Source organism: Zingiber officinale, chromosome 8B (genome assembly GCF_018446385.1).
Source record: "Zingiber officinale cultivar Zhangliang chromosome 8B, Zo_v1.1, whole genome shotgun sequence".
NCBI lineage: Eukaryota > Viridiplantae > Streptophyta > Magnoliopsida > Zingiberales > Zingiberaceae > Zingiber > Zingiber officinale.
Genome location: NC_056001.1, coordinates 61,313,206 through 61,332,388, shown reverse-complemented (window position 1 = coordinate 61,332,388; position 19,183 = coordinate 61,313,206). Strand labels below are relative to the sequence as shown.

At 37.6% G+C, this 19,183-nt stretch overlaps 3 protein-coding genes, 1 long non-coding RNA gene and 1 other non-coding gene across 7 annotated transcripts; 3 read left to right on the top strand and 2 right to left on the bottom strand.

Annotated features, from left to right (window-relative positions):
* Positions 1-1,192: 1,192 nt before the first annotated feature.
* LOC122018196 lies at positions 1,193-1,349 on the bottom strand. Its single transcript, XR_006121628.1, has one exon. It is a non-coding gene; the product is annotated as a U12 minor spliceosomal RNA (small nuclear RNA).
* On the top strand, positions 1,200-7,209 carry LOC122015434. Its single transcript, XR_006120892.1, has 6 exons — positions 1,200-1,846; positions 1,938-2,076; positions 2,168-2,228; positions 4,398-4,922; positions 6,702-6,960; positions 7,075-7,209. It is a non-coding gene; the product is annotated as an uncharacterized LOC122015434 (long non-coding RNA).
* On the bottom strand, positions 6,917-10,303 carry LOC122015433 (adenine nucleotide transporter BT1, chloroplastic/mitochondrial-like). Of its 2 annotated transcripts, none has more exons than XM_042572305.1 (4): positions 10,144-10,303; positions 9,297-9,920; positions 7,720-7,881; positions 6,917-7,652 (listed from the first exon to the last, which is right to left on the bottom strand). In XM_042572305.1, the coding sequence occupies exons 2-4, from the start codon at positions 9,828-9,830 to the stop codon at positions 7,182-7,184; spliced, it is 1,167 nt and encodes a 388-aa protein (XP_042428239.1). In that variant the 5' UTR covers positions 9,831-9,920; positions 10,144-10,303; the 3' UTR covers positions 6,917-7,181. The 2 variants fall into 2 exon arrangements, with proteins under 2 accessions (XP_042428239.1, XP_042428238.1); XM_042572304.1 differs by having other exon boundaries at positions 10,010-10,284.
* Positions 10,304-11,822: 1,519 nt separating this feature from the next.
* Positions 11,823-13,573, top strand: LOC122017259 (phosphatidylcholine:diacylglycerol cholinephosphotransferase 1-like). Its single transcript, XM_042574820.1, has 3 exons — positions 11,823-12,305; positions 12,684-12,821; positions 13,081-13,573. Exons 1-3 carry the CDS (start codon positions 11,958-11,960, stop codon positions 13,405-13,407), a joined length of 813 nt encoding a protein of 270 aa, XP_042430754.1. The 5' UTR covers positions 11,823-11,957; the 3' UTR covers positions 13,408-13,573.
* An 830-nt stretch (positions 13,574-14,403) lies between these two features.
* On the top strand, positions 14,404-18,772 carry LOC122016282 (pre-mRNA-splicing factor ISY1 homolog). Of its 2 annotated transcripts, none has more exons than XM_042573520.1 (2): positions 14,404-15,533; positions 18,521-18,772. In XM_042573520.1, exons 1-2 carry the CDS (start codon positions 14,617-14,619, stop codon positions 18,534-18,536), a joined length of 933 nt encoding a protein of 310 aa, XP_042429454.1. In that variant the 5' UTR covers positions 14,404-14,616; the 3' UTR covers positions 18,537-18,772. The 2 variants fall into 2 exon arrangements, with proteins under 2 accessions (XP_042429454.1, XP_042429453.1); XM_042573519.1 differs by lacking the exon at positions 18,521-18,772 and adding an exon at positions 18,072-18,328 and having other exon boundaries at positions 14,405-15,533.
* The last annotated feature ends 411 nt before the right edge of the window (positions 18,773-19,183 follow it).

Below are 19,183 nucleotides of genomic sequence, written 5' to 3'. Positions count from 1 at the left end.
TGAACACCATATTTTCACTCCTTGTAATTTTGGGAATTCATAGAAACTGAAATGGGTGCAATCGGAGCTTTCTAGATCGATAAGTGGGTTTCGGTCAAAACCCACTGATTGCACTCATTTCAGTTTCTATGGATTTCTAAAATTGCAAGGAGTTCAAATATGGTGTCCATTATTTATTTTGGCTTTTTATAGATGTTAACAAGTAAAATCAAAGAATCGACAAAAAAAACCCACATTGGCATGATATGGACTCAAATCAGGCCCAACGTGGGCCTGATATGATTCCATATCAGGCCCAAACATCTATAAAAAGCCAAAATAAATAATATACACCATATTTGAACTCCTTGTAATTTTAGAAATCCATAGAAACTGAAATGAGTGCAATCGGAGCTCTCTAGGTCCATCAGTGGACCCATTTCAGTTCCTGTGGATTTCTAAAATTACAAGGAGTCTAAATATGGTGTCTATTATTTATTTTGGCTTCTTTCAAATGTATTAAAATGTGATTAAAGATTGACTAATGTTATTCCTATATTCTACCGAGAGAGAGAAGTGAGAGAAATATAATGAAGAAAATAAAAACAATAGAAAAAGTTAAATTATCATGAGGATAAATTAGGAAATGGTTTTAAAAAATTACATTCTTGTAAATATCAAAACAGTATATACATTTTTGATAAATTCAGATTTTCAATTACATCTTTTCAATTACGCCTTTGTAAATTATCGTTTTAATTTTTTATCAAAAATAAATTTTAAAACAGAAAATTTATGTTTAATTAATTAAAACTTGCTTTAGTCAATCACGTGCTATGTCCCTATTTTTAAATATTTATTTATATTTACAAAACAGTATATGCATTTTGATAAATTCAGATTTTCAATTACGGCTTTTCAATTACGCCTTTGTAAATTATCGTTTTAATTTTTTATCAAAAATAAATTTTAAAACAGAAAATTTATGTTTAATTAATTAAAACTTGCTTTAGTCAATCACGTGCTATGTCCCTATTTTTAAATATTTATTTATACGTTAATTATGAAAAGGATGAATGCCCATTCGTATATGACCAACCTGCAGCTATTTCTCAATTTTTTTAATCAGATAATTGAAGATTGTCTCAAATTTAACTGCTCACTTGTGTTTAGTTAAATAATTTGGTAAAGCAATTTTTCTTATTGAGCATTAGCGGGAGGCCCGCACGGGTGAGTTCTGCAAAGTAAGCAGCGTCAACACTCGGCCAGCCTATCACCCCTCCATAAATTCTTGCGCAAAGCAATGTTATGAGCGCTGCGGGCAGCTCCCACCGCCCGCTTTGTTTTCCTTACTCATTAGTTTAAGGCAGTTTGTAATGTTGCCCCACTCTTCCCTTTTAAACACTTCACTTAGTTCCTTTCCTGCCAACTTCCGATGCGGGACTAAAAAATCCCTCAGTCGGCACCACAAGGGAATCTCGATGTGCTTTCTCACCCAGCAGGAGTTCCTCCGCGCCACCGCCCTCGCCGCTGAGCGAGTAAGACTCTTCACCGAATCCATCCCCGCCCTGGACGAGGTTTTCGCCAAGTTCGTCACCATGTACCCCGAAGTACCAGTCCTCCAGCCAAATCGACGGCCTCCGCCGCGACGAGTACTGCCACCTCGCCTCGCCGACGCCCGGGTTTGCCTCGACTTCTGCGGCTTCAAACACGGCCGAGTACGACGTCAAGAGTTCTGGCGATTCCCGAGGACTCTCCTCCGGCGCTCCTGGTCAAGAATCTCTACCTCTCCTGCGATGCCTACATACGCGGCAGCATGGCCAAGCACGACTCGCCTAGCTACGTCCCCGACTTCACTCCCGGCTCTGTACGCGCGCACATCGCAACCCTAAAATCGACTCGATTACTGTGATAATAGTCGAAGGAGATTCGATTTCATGTTTCTACTTTGTTCGAAGGTGATTACTGGCTTTGGAGTGAGTAGTGGTGGAATCCACGCATCCCGATTTCATGGTCGGTGATCTGATTACAGCCTCATCGTCTCTGATTTGGGGAGTTTCTTCAAGATCAGATACACGGACTATACCGGTCTTCTAGGTAAACTTTTATGCCTTAAATTGTTGATTATTCTCCTCGTGATCTTTCCATGCATCTGATCTGCATTGGCTTAATTTTTATGATTTGTGAGGTTAAACTGAAGGAATGGCGCAAAACTGGAGGAGAACTACATCCCATTAGATTGCTCCAAGGTCTAACTTTGCAGTGTGCATCCATTCATCTGATTAACTCCATTTGTTCTTCAATATTACTTGAGATTCATTCATTCCGCAGAATCAAACAAATCCTTCTCATTTTTCATTGTTGATTTCGTGGTTTCAAATGCTTGGGCATTAAGATAACATTGATGATTCAACAAAGAACTTGCATAACTATTTGAATTCAGTTTTTAAAAATGTATGCAGATATGTAGATCCTTCTCATACTTAAATCTTCCAACTTGGATGCAACCTAAAATGGTTTTTTCTTTCTCGTTGTTGATGATGTGTTAAATAAAAATCCTAGCTTCGCCCCTACTGATGCAGATGCTACGAGACATCTGGCAATTGCTGGACATGTAATCAATTCTTATCCTTCGATTCCTTTATTGCTTTAGCTTGAATATCGGAGTAGCTGCTATTGTCTTTATGAAATTGCTGAGCTATGGTTGTATAAAAAGTTAATTCTTATTTATAAAAAATCTCCAAATACATTGAAATGAATTAAATTATCTTTTATACTTTAGGTAATATTTTCTTTTTGTCATTTGCTAGCCATCTTAAGTATTAAGAATTAATTATAGGAAGTTATATTCACAAATGCATTTTTTTTTTCATGGGTAACCCTTTCATTGCAATTTGTAATCTATTTATTAGTTGCATTATCAAAAACTAGAAAATTGAAAATACTTAGAACATTGTGTGTGTGCGTTTTCAATTTTTTAAAAAGAATTCTTTGGTTTGATCTATCAAACATGCTTTTAATTTTTAAAATTAGAAACTGAAATCCACTGCTTTTTATTTTCCAAAATTATGTTCACTGAATATGAAAATTTTATTTTGTTTTTACTTGTAGGGATCTAAATTGTTTGTAATCAACTCTCAAACTGAATTTGAACTCAAATGTTAGATGATTAGTCATATTGTATGGATCTAATTCCTATTTTGTTTTTACTTGTTACTTTTATTGTTAAAATTGACTATATTATTGGGAGATTATATGTTCCTACACTTGTTTCCTTATAGCTGCTAAGTAGTTCACATTGACTCAGTGAGATATATGAAATCACTTCTTTATACATGGTTGTTAATTTTTTTGTCATATTGTTGGGAGATTATAATTTGTTCCTTCCAATGCTTCCAATTATGTGTACATTTGAAATTTTTTTTTTTATATTTTTGTAGATAGAACTTTGAAGTATGACATCACTTGATAACATTTGAAAATTTGAACTAGATTATCTAAACCTAAACAGAAGTCTGCATATATATTTTTATACTCAAGCACACTTAACTTTCTAATTGGTGCTTGCTTTCTTCAAATGACTTTGGAGGATTTTTGCAACCATCACATTTGTTAAGTGGTATGTAGCTATGGCCATAGCCTCTACGTGGTTTAAGCTAGGATAGTTTTCATTCAAGCCGACCTGGATTCTTGCAACCATCACAATGGATCTTTCCCCGGGATCCCGCATAGCGGGATCTTCGTGCACCAGGCTGCCTTTTTTTTTATAGTTCTAATCAAAATACAATTGTCTCTATTATAAATCTATTATACTAACTATCAAACATAGACTAATTTGGCATGTTATCATCACAATTGCCCAAGGGTTGGACTCCTCTTTGACATGTTTATCCCCTCACCCCCCACCCCAGTCACTTTCTCTTTGTATTCACCCTTTCTACAGCCTACTGTAAATTTTCTGTCTTTTGCACTATTTTTGTCCAGTTTCTTATAACCATCTAACTTGAGGTTTTATTTAGGACTAATTCTAATGTGGAAAAGTAGAAATTACCAAACTTGCTAAACTTCTTGCACACCTTTGTATTATAGTTATCTTACTTTGTATATTTAATCACTAACTTTAGATCACTAGTCAATGCAACTTGTTAAAGCGACTAATTAAGAATTCTTTATCTATAGTAAGAAAGCTTTTCTAATTGTGGAAATAATTGTTTAATGTCAATGAATTAAGAGTTACTGATTACTTTGTCAAGAATGGTGGTAGCAAAGAACATAAGCAAATGCTTAGCATTGTAAAATTAGTACAACTAAAAGTGTAGTAGTAATAGCAGAAAGCATCCACACAATAGGAATTAAAGCAAGCATTTCTCCACATTGCAAGCACATCACATTAACACACTCCCGTTTTCTGCTTCCAGCCCTACAGGAGTTGAGTAAAGGTGAAGCTTTTTCCCTGTTACAAGAGCAAAAGGCAGCATGTGGTGCTAACTGCTAACCATCTTCCTCATGTTGTCTCATGTGATGATAGCACTACAAAATGTATCCAGACTATTAAAAGAAAGCCTATTCTCTGTCAAACATTAATATGCTTTAAGCAAAGTGAGGTGAGCTTTTGTATGTGCTGAGATTATATTACTTTGAAGAAAAAATGATCATTTATTACTCTCTCTCAAAAAGTGTAGGGTATGCTTGAGTTTGCCATAGAGAAAGGTCTTTATTATGCGGGGTGTGCTGAGGTAGTCGATTAGGAACTACTCATGTATATGCATTTGTACTCTTCCTGCTTTAGGCTTCAGCCTTTAATGTTGTTTCTGTTTGGTATGTACTTCTACTGCCCCATCCTTCCTAATAGCTATCACCTTCCAAAGGTTTAGTGGAATTTGAGGAGAAGCATGCACACAAAATTTATTCTATGATACCATCAAGATCAACCGCCCCAACAGGTACTCAAATACCTCCTAGAATTACTGCAGTCCTCACTTTTCATTTGAGACAGTTCTTGAAGAAAAACATACATCTTCTGGGGCGTTGAATGTGAAAGGAATGCCAACTTTTATTCACAGTTCATATACCATTAGAAATTTTGCATTTATTTGTAAAGCCTCTGCTAGTAATGTCAGTGATATGTAAAGAGAAGCAGACAAGATAAATCAGATCCATTGCAATCGATTCGTCATGCTTAACTGAAGTGTTTTATCTTCTCTTGCAATTTCAATTTTCAGTGTCTGACAGGAAGAAAAATTTACAAATTATGTTTCTTATACTTCATCCTCTAATTACCTTTTTTGTCTGTCAAAAGTGGATCATTGTGTAGCTTGCTTTTATGAACAATCTACATGCAACTGCTAGATGAAAAAATGAGTCATCCCCTGAAGCTAATGTTCATGTGTACTTAGATCTGATTTTGTTGCAACTATTACCTAATTGATTTTTCGTGTTTGTGTATCAGTTGCAACTGGTTTAAGGAAACAAAACAGTTTTCTTAAAGAATTGCCATCTTTGTATTATGACTTTTTGGCAGTAATTTCCACTTATAATAATGTACACCTTGATGTTGGTGGTTCCATAAATTTTCTTGTGAAGGAGGTTTGCCTTTCTATATGATAGTTTGAGTCGAGATTCTTTTAATACCTCAATACACTTTTTTATTGCTTCTAACCAAGCAATTAAATGTAAAAGAGAAATAAATCACTGTGAAGAGCAGAAATTATGCGTATTAGTGGGGTATATAATAATAATAGAAAATGGCATGCATTTTCAAATGTCGACGAGAAGTAAATTCACATAGAGATCGTTGGAACTCAGGAAAAAGCTTCTCGACAATAATGATTGGTAATGACTTGTTAGATGCAATTGCTTGAGAGTGTAGTTTCATAGATGGATATAACTCGCGAACTTGTAGTTTGAATATTTTCTGCTCTCTAACTTGTGGTGTTTATATATCCATCTCCACGTTTTTAAGCTTTCATACTAGCAACCTTTAATTGCAAAGGGACTGCAATGAAATTGTTATTATCTGGATGAACATACATTGTTAGCGCTGCCCTTTGCCTAGTTGCTATTTAGTTTATATAATTTTCGTTACTGAAAAGGCTTAATATTATTTTCTATTTTTGTAAAAAATATACTGTTTACATGCAAGTATGGAGATTAACATGAGCTTGCAAGGCCAATTATTGGTTGAACGTGCCCTGCTCAACATTATCTTTGCTTAGGCCAGACACCTAATAAGCATGGGATTAGACATTATTGTGTTTTTGGTGTTGATGTGTCTTTTGATGCTTAGTTTCTTGTTTTAACACAAAATCACACCTAACATCACTGATGAGTTCAATAAGCATATGCTTTTTAGAGGCTCTACAAAGGCCCTTAACATTCCATGATAACACTCGAACTGAAACATAAGGAAAACTCCATTTGTTCTTCAATTTTATTTGAGATTCATTCATTCCACAGAATCAAACAAATCCTTCTCATTTTTCATTGTTGATTTCGTGGTTTCAAATGCTCGGCCATTAACATAACATTGATGATTCAACAAAGAACTTGCATAACTATTTGAATTCAGTTTTTAAAAATGTATGCAAATATGTAGATCTTTCTCATACTTATATCATCCAACTTGAATGCAACCTAAAATTGTTTTTTTCTTTCTCGTTGTTGATGATGTGGTAAATATTGCCTACACTGAATTAACAACCTATATCCGCCCATGCTGACAGATGCTACGGGAGATGTGGCAATTGCTGGACATGCAATCAGTTCTTATCCTTCGATTCCTTCAGTGCTTTAGCTTGAATACCAGAGTAGATGCTATTGTCTTTATGGAATTGCTGAGCTATGGTTGTTATGGGAGAGTGAAAAAGAGCAAGAGTTCATGGCGAATCAACAATGAGAAGAGAAACTTGGCCTGCTATGATCAGAACAATCCAAAACCTGAAGAATCCAATGAACCGCATTGTTATATTCTTTATTTTCCAGGTATAATTGCTTTTCCAAGTTCAATAACAACAGAGTTTGATCCCGTCAAATGGATCATCAGGTAAAAACAAAAAGAGGGAAAAATCACTGCTAATGTAAGAATCTAAATCTCAGGCAGCTTCAGTTAAATTAAAGAGAAGGTGGAACCAGAAAAACTTTCAAAGGGAAGCTTGAGATCTGACATTCCATTGTGATCCTCTTTATTAGAAGAACATAAAGAGTTAAGCTTCCTCCTCATCGATTAAGAGCTTCTTGCAAGCCTCATAGCACATGAATGAGATCCCAGCCGCAGGTACCAGCTTCATGCAGCTCGGTCCCAAGCCTTTATAAAGCCCACCAATCCCTTCCTTTTCGAGTATGCTCAAAAAAGCATGAAGCATATTCTTGTACACCTGCCGACCACCAACTGCTCCGACTTGCATATGCTTTCGCGCAACTTCAAGTGGAAAAGTAGCACTGCTTGAGATAGCACCAGCTGCTGAACCAATCAAAAGAGTCGCAATGTTCCCTATTTCTTCTTTCTTGAAGGTCTTCCTGTAGAGTTTCTTTAGTGAATCATAAGCATAGAAATTAGTAGCAGCATATGGCACGACTCCTATGAGGCTTGGAGTGAGACCTCTGAACAACTCTGCAGGACCTTCCTCGCGCACAATTTTCACAAATGCGTGTAAAAGATTGTCATAGACATCTCGCTGCACAAGAAACAGGAATTAGAACCATGTAGGAGCAAAATTTGATACTACAGTGACTTCAGCAAACCTGTATGGTTAGTCGCGTCTTCAATAGTTCCAACGGATATGTACACAAGGTTGAGCTGACTCCAGCAAATGCCCCAGCAACAAGCGAGGGGGGGATGGGAAACTTTGGTCCATCACCCTCTTTGGGAGTCAAAACCTTCTTAGCTGTATCGTAAGCAAATAACTGCAACAGGTTCATCAAGATTAAAAAAGATCCACGCACAAATAAAGTATTGAACAGGAAACTAATAGGATGCCCTGTGCACATTTACATAATTCGAGTTCGTAAATGTGAGTATACAACCATACACCTAGAACCGTTGTATTTTCGTTGCCAAATAAGATGTCGATGACAGGTTAAAGCCTCATTTAGTCATCTGTCTGTAGTCAAGCACTGTCCTTTTGATTCTATGTTCTTTGCTTTATATTGATAAGGAATTTTTGGTGAATTTAACTGTTGGTGCTACATCAGAATGCCTAGGTGGCGAAGCAATGATGCATATAGTATCCCAAACAAAACAGAAATTTATGACTACTGAAACCAACACTGTCCTTTCTGATCAATCATGGCCTGTTCTAATATTCTAGCCAAACAAATGATTCATCCTATCAATTATAATTTCATTTATCTGAAACTGGCACTTTTAGTGAATATTTGTATATCTCAATGCCAACTTATATCTTTTACAAATAGTCTGGATATGGTAATCTGTCAACTCCAAGTGTATATATTTCTAATCAAAGAACAATCCAAGAATTAACTGATAGAACTAGAATCTATAGAAACAAGAGAATCATTTTTTTCACCTGTTTTATTTATTTATTTATGTGTTCATAAACTTATAAAGCATATTTACATAGGTTATTACTAGAATTAATTTGAATAACATACATAATCTAACACAAATCAATAGAAATATTTTGAATAACTCATTAGCTCATAGCATTTGTAACTAGGAACAATCACAGATCCTTCCTAACTGGATGTTGCTCTCGGTATTATCGTGTACATTTAGGATTTGATTGGCAGTTTAAGCATCACTAAAAGATAGTCTCTAGTATGTATTTTCCTTGAACAAACAAACCAACTAAGATAGAGATGGAATTATCAACTAAAAGAGAACAAATTGTTTGGAAGCTCCTATTTATCTCCCGACTTGCATGAATTGGTATCCAAATACATAATGTAAAAACTGCATTTTCAATGTGAAAATTTCCAATCTATATTATCACACACATGATATTTAGTCAGAATCTAAGAGCTGGTACTTTATGGAAACACGAGGCAAGGAACAAAAGGGGCACTGCATAGAATCTTCTTATTCTTATTTCAGGAGAAGATGAAACATTCTCTACATTGACATTGCATAGAAAGTCAAAAGGATATCACAACTTTCTTTAGTTTCAACGAGGAGAAGCAGATGGATGAATCTAACTTATAATAATCACCATAATGTGAAAGTTCATCTATTGGAGAAGATCTCATAAACAACGCAAGACATCAGGTTAGCAAATAGTTTGATCAGCATGAATGCAATGCTATAGCCTTACTAGAGGAAGAAAGTAAGGAAGAACAATGCTACACTTACTATCACTCACCTCAATGGCCTTGCTAGGCGCAACGCGGATTACATTGACAAAATTACCGCGAAAGAGCCCCCTCCATCCCTCAGTCTGCATTATAGTCTGAAACACTTCTGTCGTCGAATGCCCATTGCTGCCGACCATAAGGTGTGTCCTAATTGTTTCTAGAGGTGCAACTACAGTCCGTGACACTGCCCCAGCAATTCCTCCACTGAACAACCTTCTGAAATGAGGGTTTCCGATCTTGATTCTTACTTTCAGACCACCCTTCTTCTTCTTCTTAACCACTGCTTCATCGGCACTATTAGTGGCCTCCACTGTGGATAGGGCAGGAGCAGTCCCAAGGACCTGATAACCGACCTGCGTTGTCGGATTGAGAGATTGCGAAGGAACACCAAAACCTACCCCCATCTGACCAACACAGGCAAACAAGCCGCCGGCGGGGCAGAACCCCTCCGGTAGGTTCCATGAGAAGCCCGGCAGCTCTGGGAGAGGGAGGACAAGCTCGAAGCTGTTCTTCTCGACTGGTTGCAACCTCTTATCCGCCATTGCTGAGTTTAAAGAGCTGGATTTTCGTAGATAAGCAAAGAGGCGCAGATTGAGGGGACGAATCAAGCAAAGTTACAAATTTTACCAAATCTGCATAGGCAAGCAAAGAACTTTCCTTTCAACGGATTCTCCAAATAATTATAATAAATAAAACAATAATAATCGAGTTTGGTATAGACCGAGAAAGAAACATCAATCGATTGAAAACTCAGCCAGGCGCGGCAAGACAGGGGGACAAAAACAAAATCGATCTTTTAACAGAAAATCATCCTGTAAATGCTCTCAATCAAAAATCGGAGCACAAAACTGTCACCAGCACTTCACGCGGGCAAGCCGAAGGATCGCCCCATGGCTGCCCTTCTCGCGCAGCTCTGCGACTCCTTCTGCGCTCTCCGTCTGCGCAACAGTGAACAAAACAAAGCGGGGAATCGCACAAATTCCTGCTCGACTCGTTGGGTATATATATATCGGGGAAAGGATGAGAGCACCATTGTCTTTTTGCTATCAAACTTAATCCTTTTACAAGTTTCCTTCGCGATTAATACACGCAAAGATTAATAACTGCTATCTTGACAATCAATTTAATCTGCTTTTACATACTTTTATTCAATTCTGTGGAATAATGCAGTCGAAATTGAAGACAACGGTTCTTCCATCGAGCGCCGTGCTAAACGAGCAAGATATTATTGCAAAACAAGATAATAAGTTTATTTTGATATATAATTATAAATAAGATGTTGTCGATCGTGAGTTATTGTTTAATACACGTTTAAATATTTAATCTACTTCCAGGAAAATATCAAAACGGGAATCATATTGTTTTTAAGATTAGAATGGATAAGAAATTGAATAGATACATGTGATGTTGAGGAATATATAAAATATCTGTTTGAATGATAAAATATTCATATAAGAAATAATATTGTCTAAATCATGGTATTTACTCTTATGCCATGGTGTTAACATAGTTCGTAGATTGTGATCATGTGCATGATCGATTTGGGATCAGAGTATAAAATTATACAATCCTATTAAAAATTGGGCAAAATGGCAATATTATTGAGAGGTTGGAAAATCTAGTTTATTCTTCGTCGTTTACTGTCTTCTTATACCATTTCTTGATGAGGTAGAGATACTAGTGCGAACGATGTAGAGCGTGTAGACGACGAAGAGACGATGCAAGTACCAGAAGGCATTCGGGAGTTGGTGAAAGGGGTTGGTCCAGTTGAGTCAGTTCTGACAAAACTAGGATTGTACTAGCAGGTGGCCTATCGCCATGAGCACCAACATCACCACTCCCCATCCCCATCACAAACCACATTAGTTCAGCGGCCTGCTTGTCGAAGAAGGGTTTCAACGTCTCATACTCGGCATCACTGCAATGCAGCAGCTGCGGGAATTTGTAGATCATGGGAGCTCCAACGTGGAGCACTGCACGGACTGTAATCCCCGCTGTGATCACCTGTTCATCCATGATTAGCTTCAGGGCTCTTTTTTTTTTTTGACGGAAGAAAAATGAGTAGGATTGTTGTAGTGTATGATGGTACTGATTCTATCATTCTAAGTGATCCCAACAATTATGCTCTGATCTGATCGTAAAAGAAGATTAATGTAAGATGGTACTGATTCTATCGATCCTAAGTGATCCCATATCCTATCGTAAAAGAAGATTCCAAACGATTCAAGAACGATTTTATACTTTAAATCGTAGTACGATCTACAATCTGACTCACAATTTTACAAACGACAGATGTCAATCCAATCATGATGGTAAAAGATGAATATGCTCATCCCAACACCTCTGTTAATTCATTCCAAGATTAATACAAAAGAAGTAAATCATGAACGACTACTAATCAATCATGCTCTTTATGTTAAGATTATTTATTTTTAAACAATAAACAATCAAGGGTCAATTCTTTCCGCCTTTTCAGTTCCGGAAACACGCGGCTGATTTTCTCCCTCCATGATCCCGCGTCTTCCTCCGAATCCTCGCCCACTTACGCTCCGAACGGATTCTCCAAGAGTTGACCGAGACACACCGCCACCATGGCACCACCATGCGCGAGGCCCTAACGTGAGCACCTCCGCCTACGCGTTCACCGGAGAACGGCCGCCGCAGCCACTATGGTCGCCCTCGGCGTCACCGACCACTTCCATCAACCACCTCCCAAATCTCTCGTCGGCGTAAGAGCAGGGACGACGCCAAAGCCCTCGCCTTTTCATATCTTACCCCCGCACGGTCCGTTCTTCGCTGGGTGGTCTGTTTCGGGCGTGGCTGACGCCGTGAGGCACCATCCCTTGCCGCTCGTCTTCGCCCTCTTACTCTTGGTCTTCATGGGCGTGGAGTACACCATCCCCATGGTCGCATCGGCTTCCCCGCCGCTGGACTTGGGATTCGTCGTCACAAAGCCGCTCCATGATGCGCTCGCCGTCGCTCCCGCGCTCAACACTGCGCTCGCAGCCCTAAACACGGTGAGTTCCTGCCTCCACTCGATTCTTGCGCGATAGAATTACCGATCATAAAATGCTTGCGTGTGAAGGGCCTCTGCCACTGATCCTATTGAACATGTTCCAAATTCTTGAAATGATCACCAATTTTGTATCTTTCTTTTACTTCATGCCATCCCATTGGATCCATTCCATATCATGAATTCAATTCTTAAACTAAATAAGATCACAATTTTCCAGCTCGAGCCACTGGCTCTCAACCGAAATGCTACAGTCGCTTTCCTAATGGGACCGCAATCTATTTAGATTTCTTGTGCCATTAATTAGGAACAGCCATTGCAGTCATCACAATTTCATGTTCTTCTTGACCAATTCGAGATGGTAATTTCACTGTCGTCTCAGGTATTCGTGGGCATGCAGATTTTCTACATACTATGGACCTTCCTGGTGGAGGCAAGGCCACGCCCAACCATTGCAGCTCTGTTCATGTTCCCTTGCAGAGGAATACTAGGTTGCTGCACCCAGCTTCCACTGCCTCAGGTACATTAATTACCCTCGCTAATTTAGAGCCAAAGTTTAGCTTTTGACAAGAGTTTTAGGCCTTTGTATTGAATGCATCAAATCAGATTCGGAACATGTTGTCAAAGTTTTTTTTTTTTTTTCAAAATTTGAGAAAGAATTTTATTTTGATATCAAACGATCCTCACACATCAATCAGATGCATTCGAACAATTTATGGTTTGCTTTGGCTTTCTTTTTCCTTGTAACTTCATGTGTTTTAATTATTTCAATGTCGCAGGAGTTCCTAGGTTCAGGCGCAGACTTCCCTGTTGGCAATGTCTCCTTCTTCCTCTTTTTCTCCGGCCATGTTGCCGGAGCAGTGATTGCCTCGTTGGACATGAGGCGGGCTCGGCGCCAGAAGATGGCATGGGTCTTTGACACTCTTAATCTGTTGCAAAGCATTCGGCTGCTCGCCTCGAGAGGCCATTACACCATCGACTTGGCTGTCGGTGTCGGTGCTGGCTTCGTCGCCGACGTGCTCGCCGGAATGTATGAGGAAATCATGTGGAAGCGCGACAGGCAGCGACCGTGCTGCAGTTGCGGGTGCAGTTGTAGCAGCCCTTGACATGCTTGCAGTGTGATGGTGATGATCTCCTCACAACTCAACCTTTTTCTCCTTTATTGGGTAAAAGACATAGCCTTGTTTATTCATTGATTTGGGTTCTTTGACTTAATATTTGCAATTAGTTTTCTCAAAAGGAAGATTTGTTGGTAAATTTTAAAATCTTCAAGTATCGTTAACATTAAAGCCTATTTATTTATTTTTTATCCAAATGAAATGAAATGAAATTAAATGAGGCGGGTACTTCAGCATCCACTTCATTTTAGTTTGTCTCTAACTGAATATCAAACTTTTAAGGGTGCTTTTCTGCTGGTACAATATTTGATGATCTTGCACTCAAAATTCAGAGGAAAAAAAATGGATAAATTTAAGAGGCTGTTAGGAATACAATGATTGTAATTTTTAAGGTTTAAAATTGACAGTAAAAGGTTTAAAATATTAAAAAGAAAACATATTTTGAGGAACATTATGGTGTAATCATTATCATTTGATACAAATATGAGTTTTTTATATCATAAATATTTTTTTATACCATAAATTTTTAAAAATTTGAATGAATTAAAGGAATATTATTAAGAATATAATAATATCAATTCGATAGGAGTATAAGATTTTTTAATCATCAAACACTTTAGAATTAAAAAGTGTTTGATGAAAGAATTAAAACTTCTATCTATTTGTTGTAATTTAATTTGGTTCGAGCGTTTGGTGTGAGGCTTTGAGCATGCAGATTGCAGACCACAAAAAGATATTTTAAATTTAAAAATACATTAGCCACATTTTAATGCGGTCAAAAATTTAATTTTATTAAATATTATCTAATTCATTAACTTTTATAAATAATGGTTTTTTAAAAAATATTTAATTTTTAAAAATAACAAAATAATTAGAATTTATCGGGGGAAATTATTATTTTATAAAAAATACGTTGTATAATTTGGAAATATTAATATAATTTACAATTTTCTTTTCTGTGCTGCGTCTGGCTTAGAAAAATAACTATCTTAAACACCCTCAAAAGCTTCTCTCCCAAGTCCCAAACCCTAAGAAAATAAAAACTCCCTTGTCCCGCCGCCCAGTAAGATTTTAATCAGTTTCCGCCGGCCTTTCTCAACACACATCTCCCACCGGAGGAGAATCCCTAGCTGCTGTCCCATCTCTTGTTTTCTAGTAGTCGATTTCCTGCACCTCCGCCGGAGACAGAAGGCAGCCATGGCTCGCAACGAGGAGAAGGCGCAGTCGATGTTGAATCGATGGGTGGACATGAAGTCTGAGGAAAAAAGGAAGCCCAAGGAGCGCCGCCCGTACCTGGCTTCCGAGTGCCGCGACCTGGCCGACGCCCACAAATGGCGCTCCGAGATCCTTCGCGAGATCGGCATCAAGGTCTCCGAGATCCAGAACGAGGGCCTCGGCGAGCATCGCCTTCGCGACCTCAACGACGAGATCAACAAGCTCCTCCGCGAGCGCGTCCACTGGGAGCGCCGCATCGTCGACCTCGGCGGCCCCAACTACACCAAGCACGCTGCCAAGATGACCGATCTCGACGGGAACATCATTGACGTCCCTAACCCCAGCGGGCGTGGCCCCGGATACCGATACTTTGGTGCTGCCAAAAAGCTTCCTGGTGTTCGCGAGCTCTTTGAGAAACCCCCTGAGGTCAAGAGGCGCCGCACCCGCTATGAGATCTATAAGCGCATCGATGCTAGTTACTACGGCTATCGTGACGATGAGGACGGCATCTTGGAGAAGCTAGAGGCTACTTCACAGGAAGAGATGCGCCATCAATTGATCCAGGAGTTCGAGCGCATCAAAGCCATCCAGAGTGAGGCTATGAGGATGGTCAAGAGTGGTGAGGTCGCAAGTGTGGAACCCACAGATGCCTCTGTGGCTGTGTCATTGCTGATGGAAGAGGTCGAGGATGTTGTGGAGGAGGAGAGGAAGGAGAGAGAGCGGGAGGAGCTAGAGAAGAACAAGCAACAGGAGTTTGTGGTGCATGTGCCTCTTCCAGATGATAAGGAGATTGAGAGGATGGTTGTGGAGAACAAGAAGAAGGAACTGCTGAGCAAGTACATGAGTGAGGAGCTGATGCAGGAAGAAAAAGAGGCCAAGGAAATGCTCAATGTCAAGCGGTAATATTCTATCCCTCCTCATTCTGTATGCAAATTAGCAGACTTCTATGTTTCCTTGCATTTGGTCATATGATTGTAGTTGTACACACACAATACACATGCACAAACACAAATATTTGCAGTTGAATGGTTGCCACTTTACTGTTTTTTCCCCATACAGATATAAGGCCTTTGTGGAAACTGACACCCTGTTTGGAAACAACTTAAGTGAAGGAATTGAATTGAATTCCATTAGGAATTGAATTCTGGCAGGAATTGAATTCAATTCCTATGTTAGGAATGGATTAGTGAATAATAGAATTGAATTGAATTCCTTAATTTGGAATCTATTTGAATTGAATTCCATTCTTATACATTTACCATTTTATCCTCATAATTAATCATTTAATAATCAAGTTAAGTATTAGAGAATAGGAAGAAGGGATCGCACACTGAAGACAGCAGTATGAAGAAGGTGGCGCACGGGAGAAACGGTGCAAGGAGAAGTTTTTGACACAAGGAGAAACGGCGCACGGGAGAAAGGCAGGAGAAAACAAGAGAGTCGGCAGATGGAAAAAAGGATTTTAAGTTAAAAGGGCAATTAAGTAATTTTAGTTGTTCATGGTAAATCCCTATCCAAATCTGACCATTTGAGGTCTGATTTACTATTCACGTTTTGAATGGAATTGGAATTGAATTCCATATCAAATCCATCTCAAAAATTCATTCCAAACTATGGAATTGAATTCCAATTATCATAGGAATTCAATTCCATAGGATTCCAAACAGGGTGTGAAAGAAACAAAGAAAGTTTAGTTGGCATAAATTGACCTTCAAACTAGAAATAACCATCAAAATAAAAAAGGAGTTTTGATAGTTTCTCTCAACTCTTATTTTTGAGAGCTGCTTGTAATATATATTTTTTAAAATAATTCTTATTTATAAAAATTCTCCAAAGACATTGAAATGAATTAAATTATCTTTTATACTCTAGGCAATATTTTTTTTTTCATTTGCTAGCCATCTTAAGCATTAGGAATTAATTATGGGAAGTTAGATTCACAGATGCCTTTATTTTCACGGGTAACCCTTTCCTTGCAATTTATTGATTTATTTATTAGTTGCATTATCAAAATCTAGAAATTGAAAAGAACACTGGTTAGTTAATGAAAATACTTAGATCATTGTGCGTGTGTGCATTTTCAATTTTTTAAAAAGAATTCTTTGTTTTGATCTATCAAACATGCTTTTAAAATTTTAAATTAGAAACTGAAATCCATTGCTTTTTTTTTTCAAACTTATGTTCACGGAATTATTTTGTTTTTTACTTGTATGGATCTAAATTGTTTGCAATCAACTCTCAAACTGAGTTTGAACACGAATGTTAGATGATTAGTCTGTTGCTATTGTTAAAAGTGACTATATTATTAGGAGATTATATGTTCCTACACTTGTTTCCCTATAGTTGATAAGTAGTTCACATTGTCTCAGTGAGATATATGAAATCACTTCTTTATACATGGTTGTTAATTTTTTTTGTTATATTGTTGGGAGATTATAATTTGTTCCTTCCAATGTTTCCAATTATTTGTACATTTGAAAAGTATTTTTTATATTTTTGTAGATAGAACTTAAAAGTATGACATCACTTGATAACATTTGAAAAATTGAACTAGATTATCTAAACCATAAACAAAAGTCTGCATATGATACTCAAGCGCACTGAACTTTCTAATTGGTGCTTGCTTTCTTCAAATGACTTTGGAGGATTCTTGCAACCATCACATTTATTAAGTGGTATGTAGTTATGGCCATAGCCTCTACGTGGTTCAAGCTAGGATAGTTTTCATTCAAACCGACCTGGTTTATATTTCTTTATGGATAGTTCTAATCAAAATACAATTGTCTCTATTAAAAATGCTATTATACTAACTATCAAACATAGACTAATTTGGCATGTTATCATCACAATTGTCCAAGGGTTGGACTCCTCTTTGACATGTTTATCCCCTCGTCCCCCACCCCAATCACATTCTCTTTGTATTCACCCGTTCTACAGCCTACTGTAAATTTTCTGTCTTTTGCACTATTTAACTGGTTTGGATTATCAAGGTGCTTTTTGTCCAGTTTCTTATAACCATCTAACTTGAGGTTTTATTTAGGACTAATTCTAATGTGGAAAAGTAGAAATTACCAAACTCGCTAAACTTCTTGCACACCTTTGTATTATAGTTATCTTTGTATATTTAATCACTTAACTTTAGATCACTAGTCAATGCAAATTGTTAAAGCGACTAATTAAGAATTCTTTATCTATAGTAAGAAAGCTTTTCTAATTGTGGAAATAATTGTTTAATGTCAATGAATTAAGAGTCACTGATTACTTTGTCAAGAATGGTGGTAGCAAAGAACATTAGCAAATGCTTAGCATTGTAAAATTAGTACAACTAAAAGTGTAGTAATAATAGCAGAAAACATCCACACAATAGGAATTAAAAGCATCCATTTCTCCAGATTGCAAGCACATCACTTTAACACACTCCTGTTTTCTTCTTCCAGCCCTACAGGAGTTGAGTAAAGGTGAAGCTTTTTCCCTGTTACAAGAGCAAAAGGCAGCATGTGGTGCTAACTGCTAACCATCTTCCTCTTGTTGTCGCATGTGATGATAGCACTACAAAATGTATCCAGACTATTAAAAGAAAGCCTATTCTCTGTCAAACATTAATATGCTTTAAGCAAAGTGAGGTGAGCTTTTGTATGTGCTGAGATTGTATTACTTTGAAGAAAAAAATGATCATTTATTACTCTCTCAAAAAGAGTAGGGTATGCTTGAGTTTGCCATAGAGAAAGGTCTTTATTATGCCGGGTGTGCTGAGGTAGTCGATTACGAACTACTCATGTATATACATTTGTACTCTTCCTGCTTTAGGCTTCATCCTTTAATGTTGTTTCTGTTTGGTATGTACTTCTCCTGCCCCATCCTTCCTAATAGCTATCACCTTCCAAAGGTTTAGTGGAATCTGAGGAGAAGCATGAACACAATTTATTCTATGATACCATCAAGATCAACCGCCCCAACAGGTACTCAAATACCTCCTAGAACTACTGCAGTCCTCACTTTTCATTTGAGACGGTTCTTGAAGAAAAACATACATCTTCTGGGGAGTTGAATGTGAAAGGAATGTCAACTTTTATTCACATTTCATATAGCATTAGAAATTTTGCATTTATTTGTAAAGCCTCTGCTGGTAATGTCAGTGATATGTAAAGAGAAGCAGACAAGATAAATCAGATCCATTGCAATCGATTCGTCATGCGTAACTGAAGTGTTTTATCTTCTCTTGCAATTTCAATTTTCAGTGTCTGACAGGAAGAAAACTTTACAAATTATGTTTCTTATAATTCATCCTCTAATTACCTTTTTTCTGTCAAAAGTGAATCATTGTGTAGCTTGCTTTTATGAACAATCTACATGCAACTGCTAGATGAAAAAATGAGTCATCCCCTGAAGCTAATGTTCATGTGTACTTAGATTTGATTTTGTTGCAACTACTACCTAATTGATTTTTCTTGTTTGTGTATCAGTTGCAACCGGTTTTAGAAATAAAAGTCTTCTTAAAGAATTGCCATCTTTGTATTACGACTCTTTGGCAGTAATTTCCACTTATAAT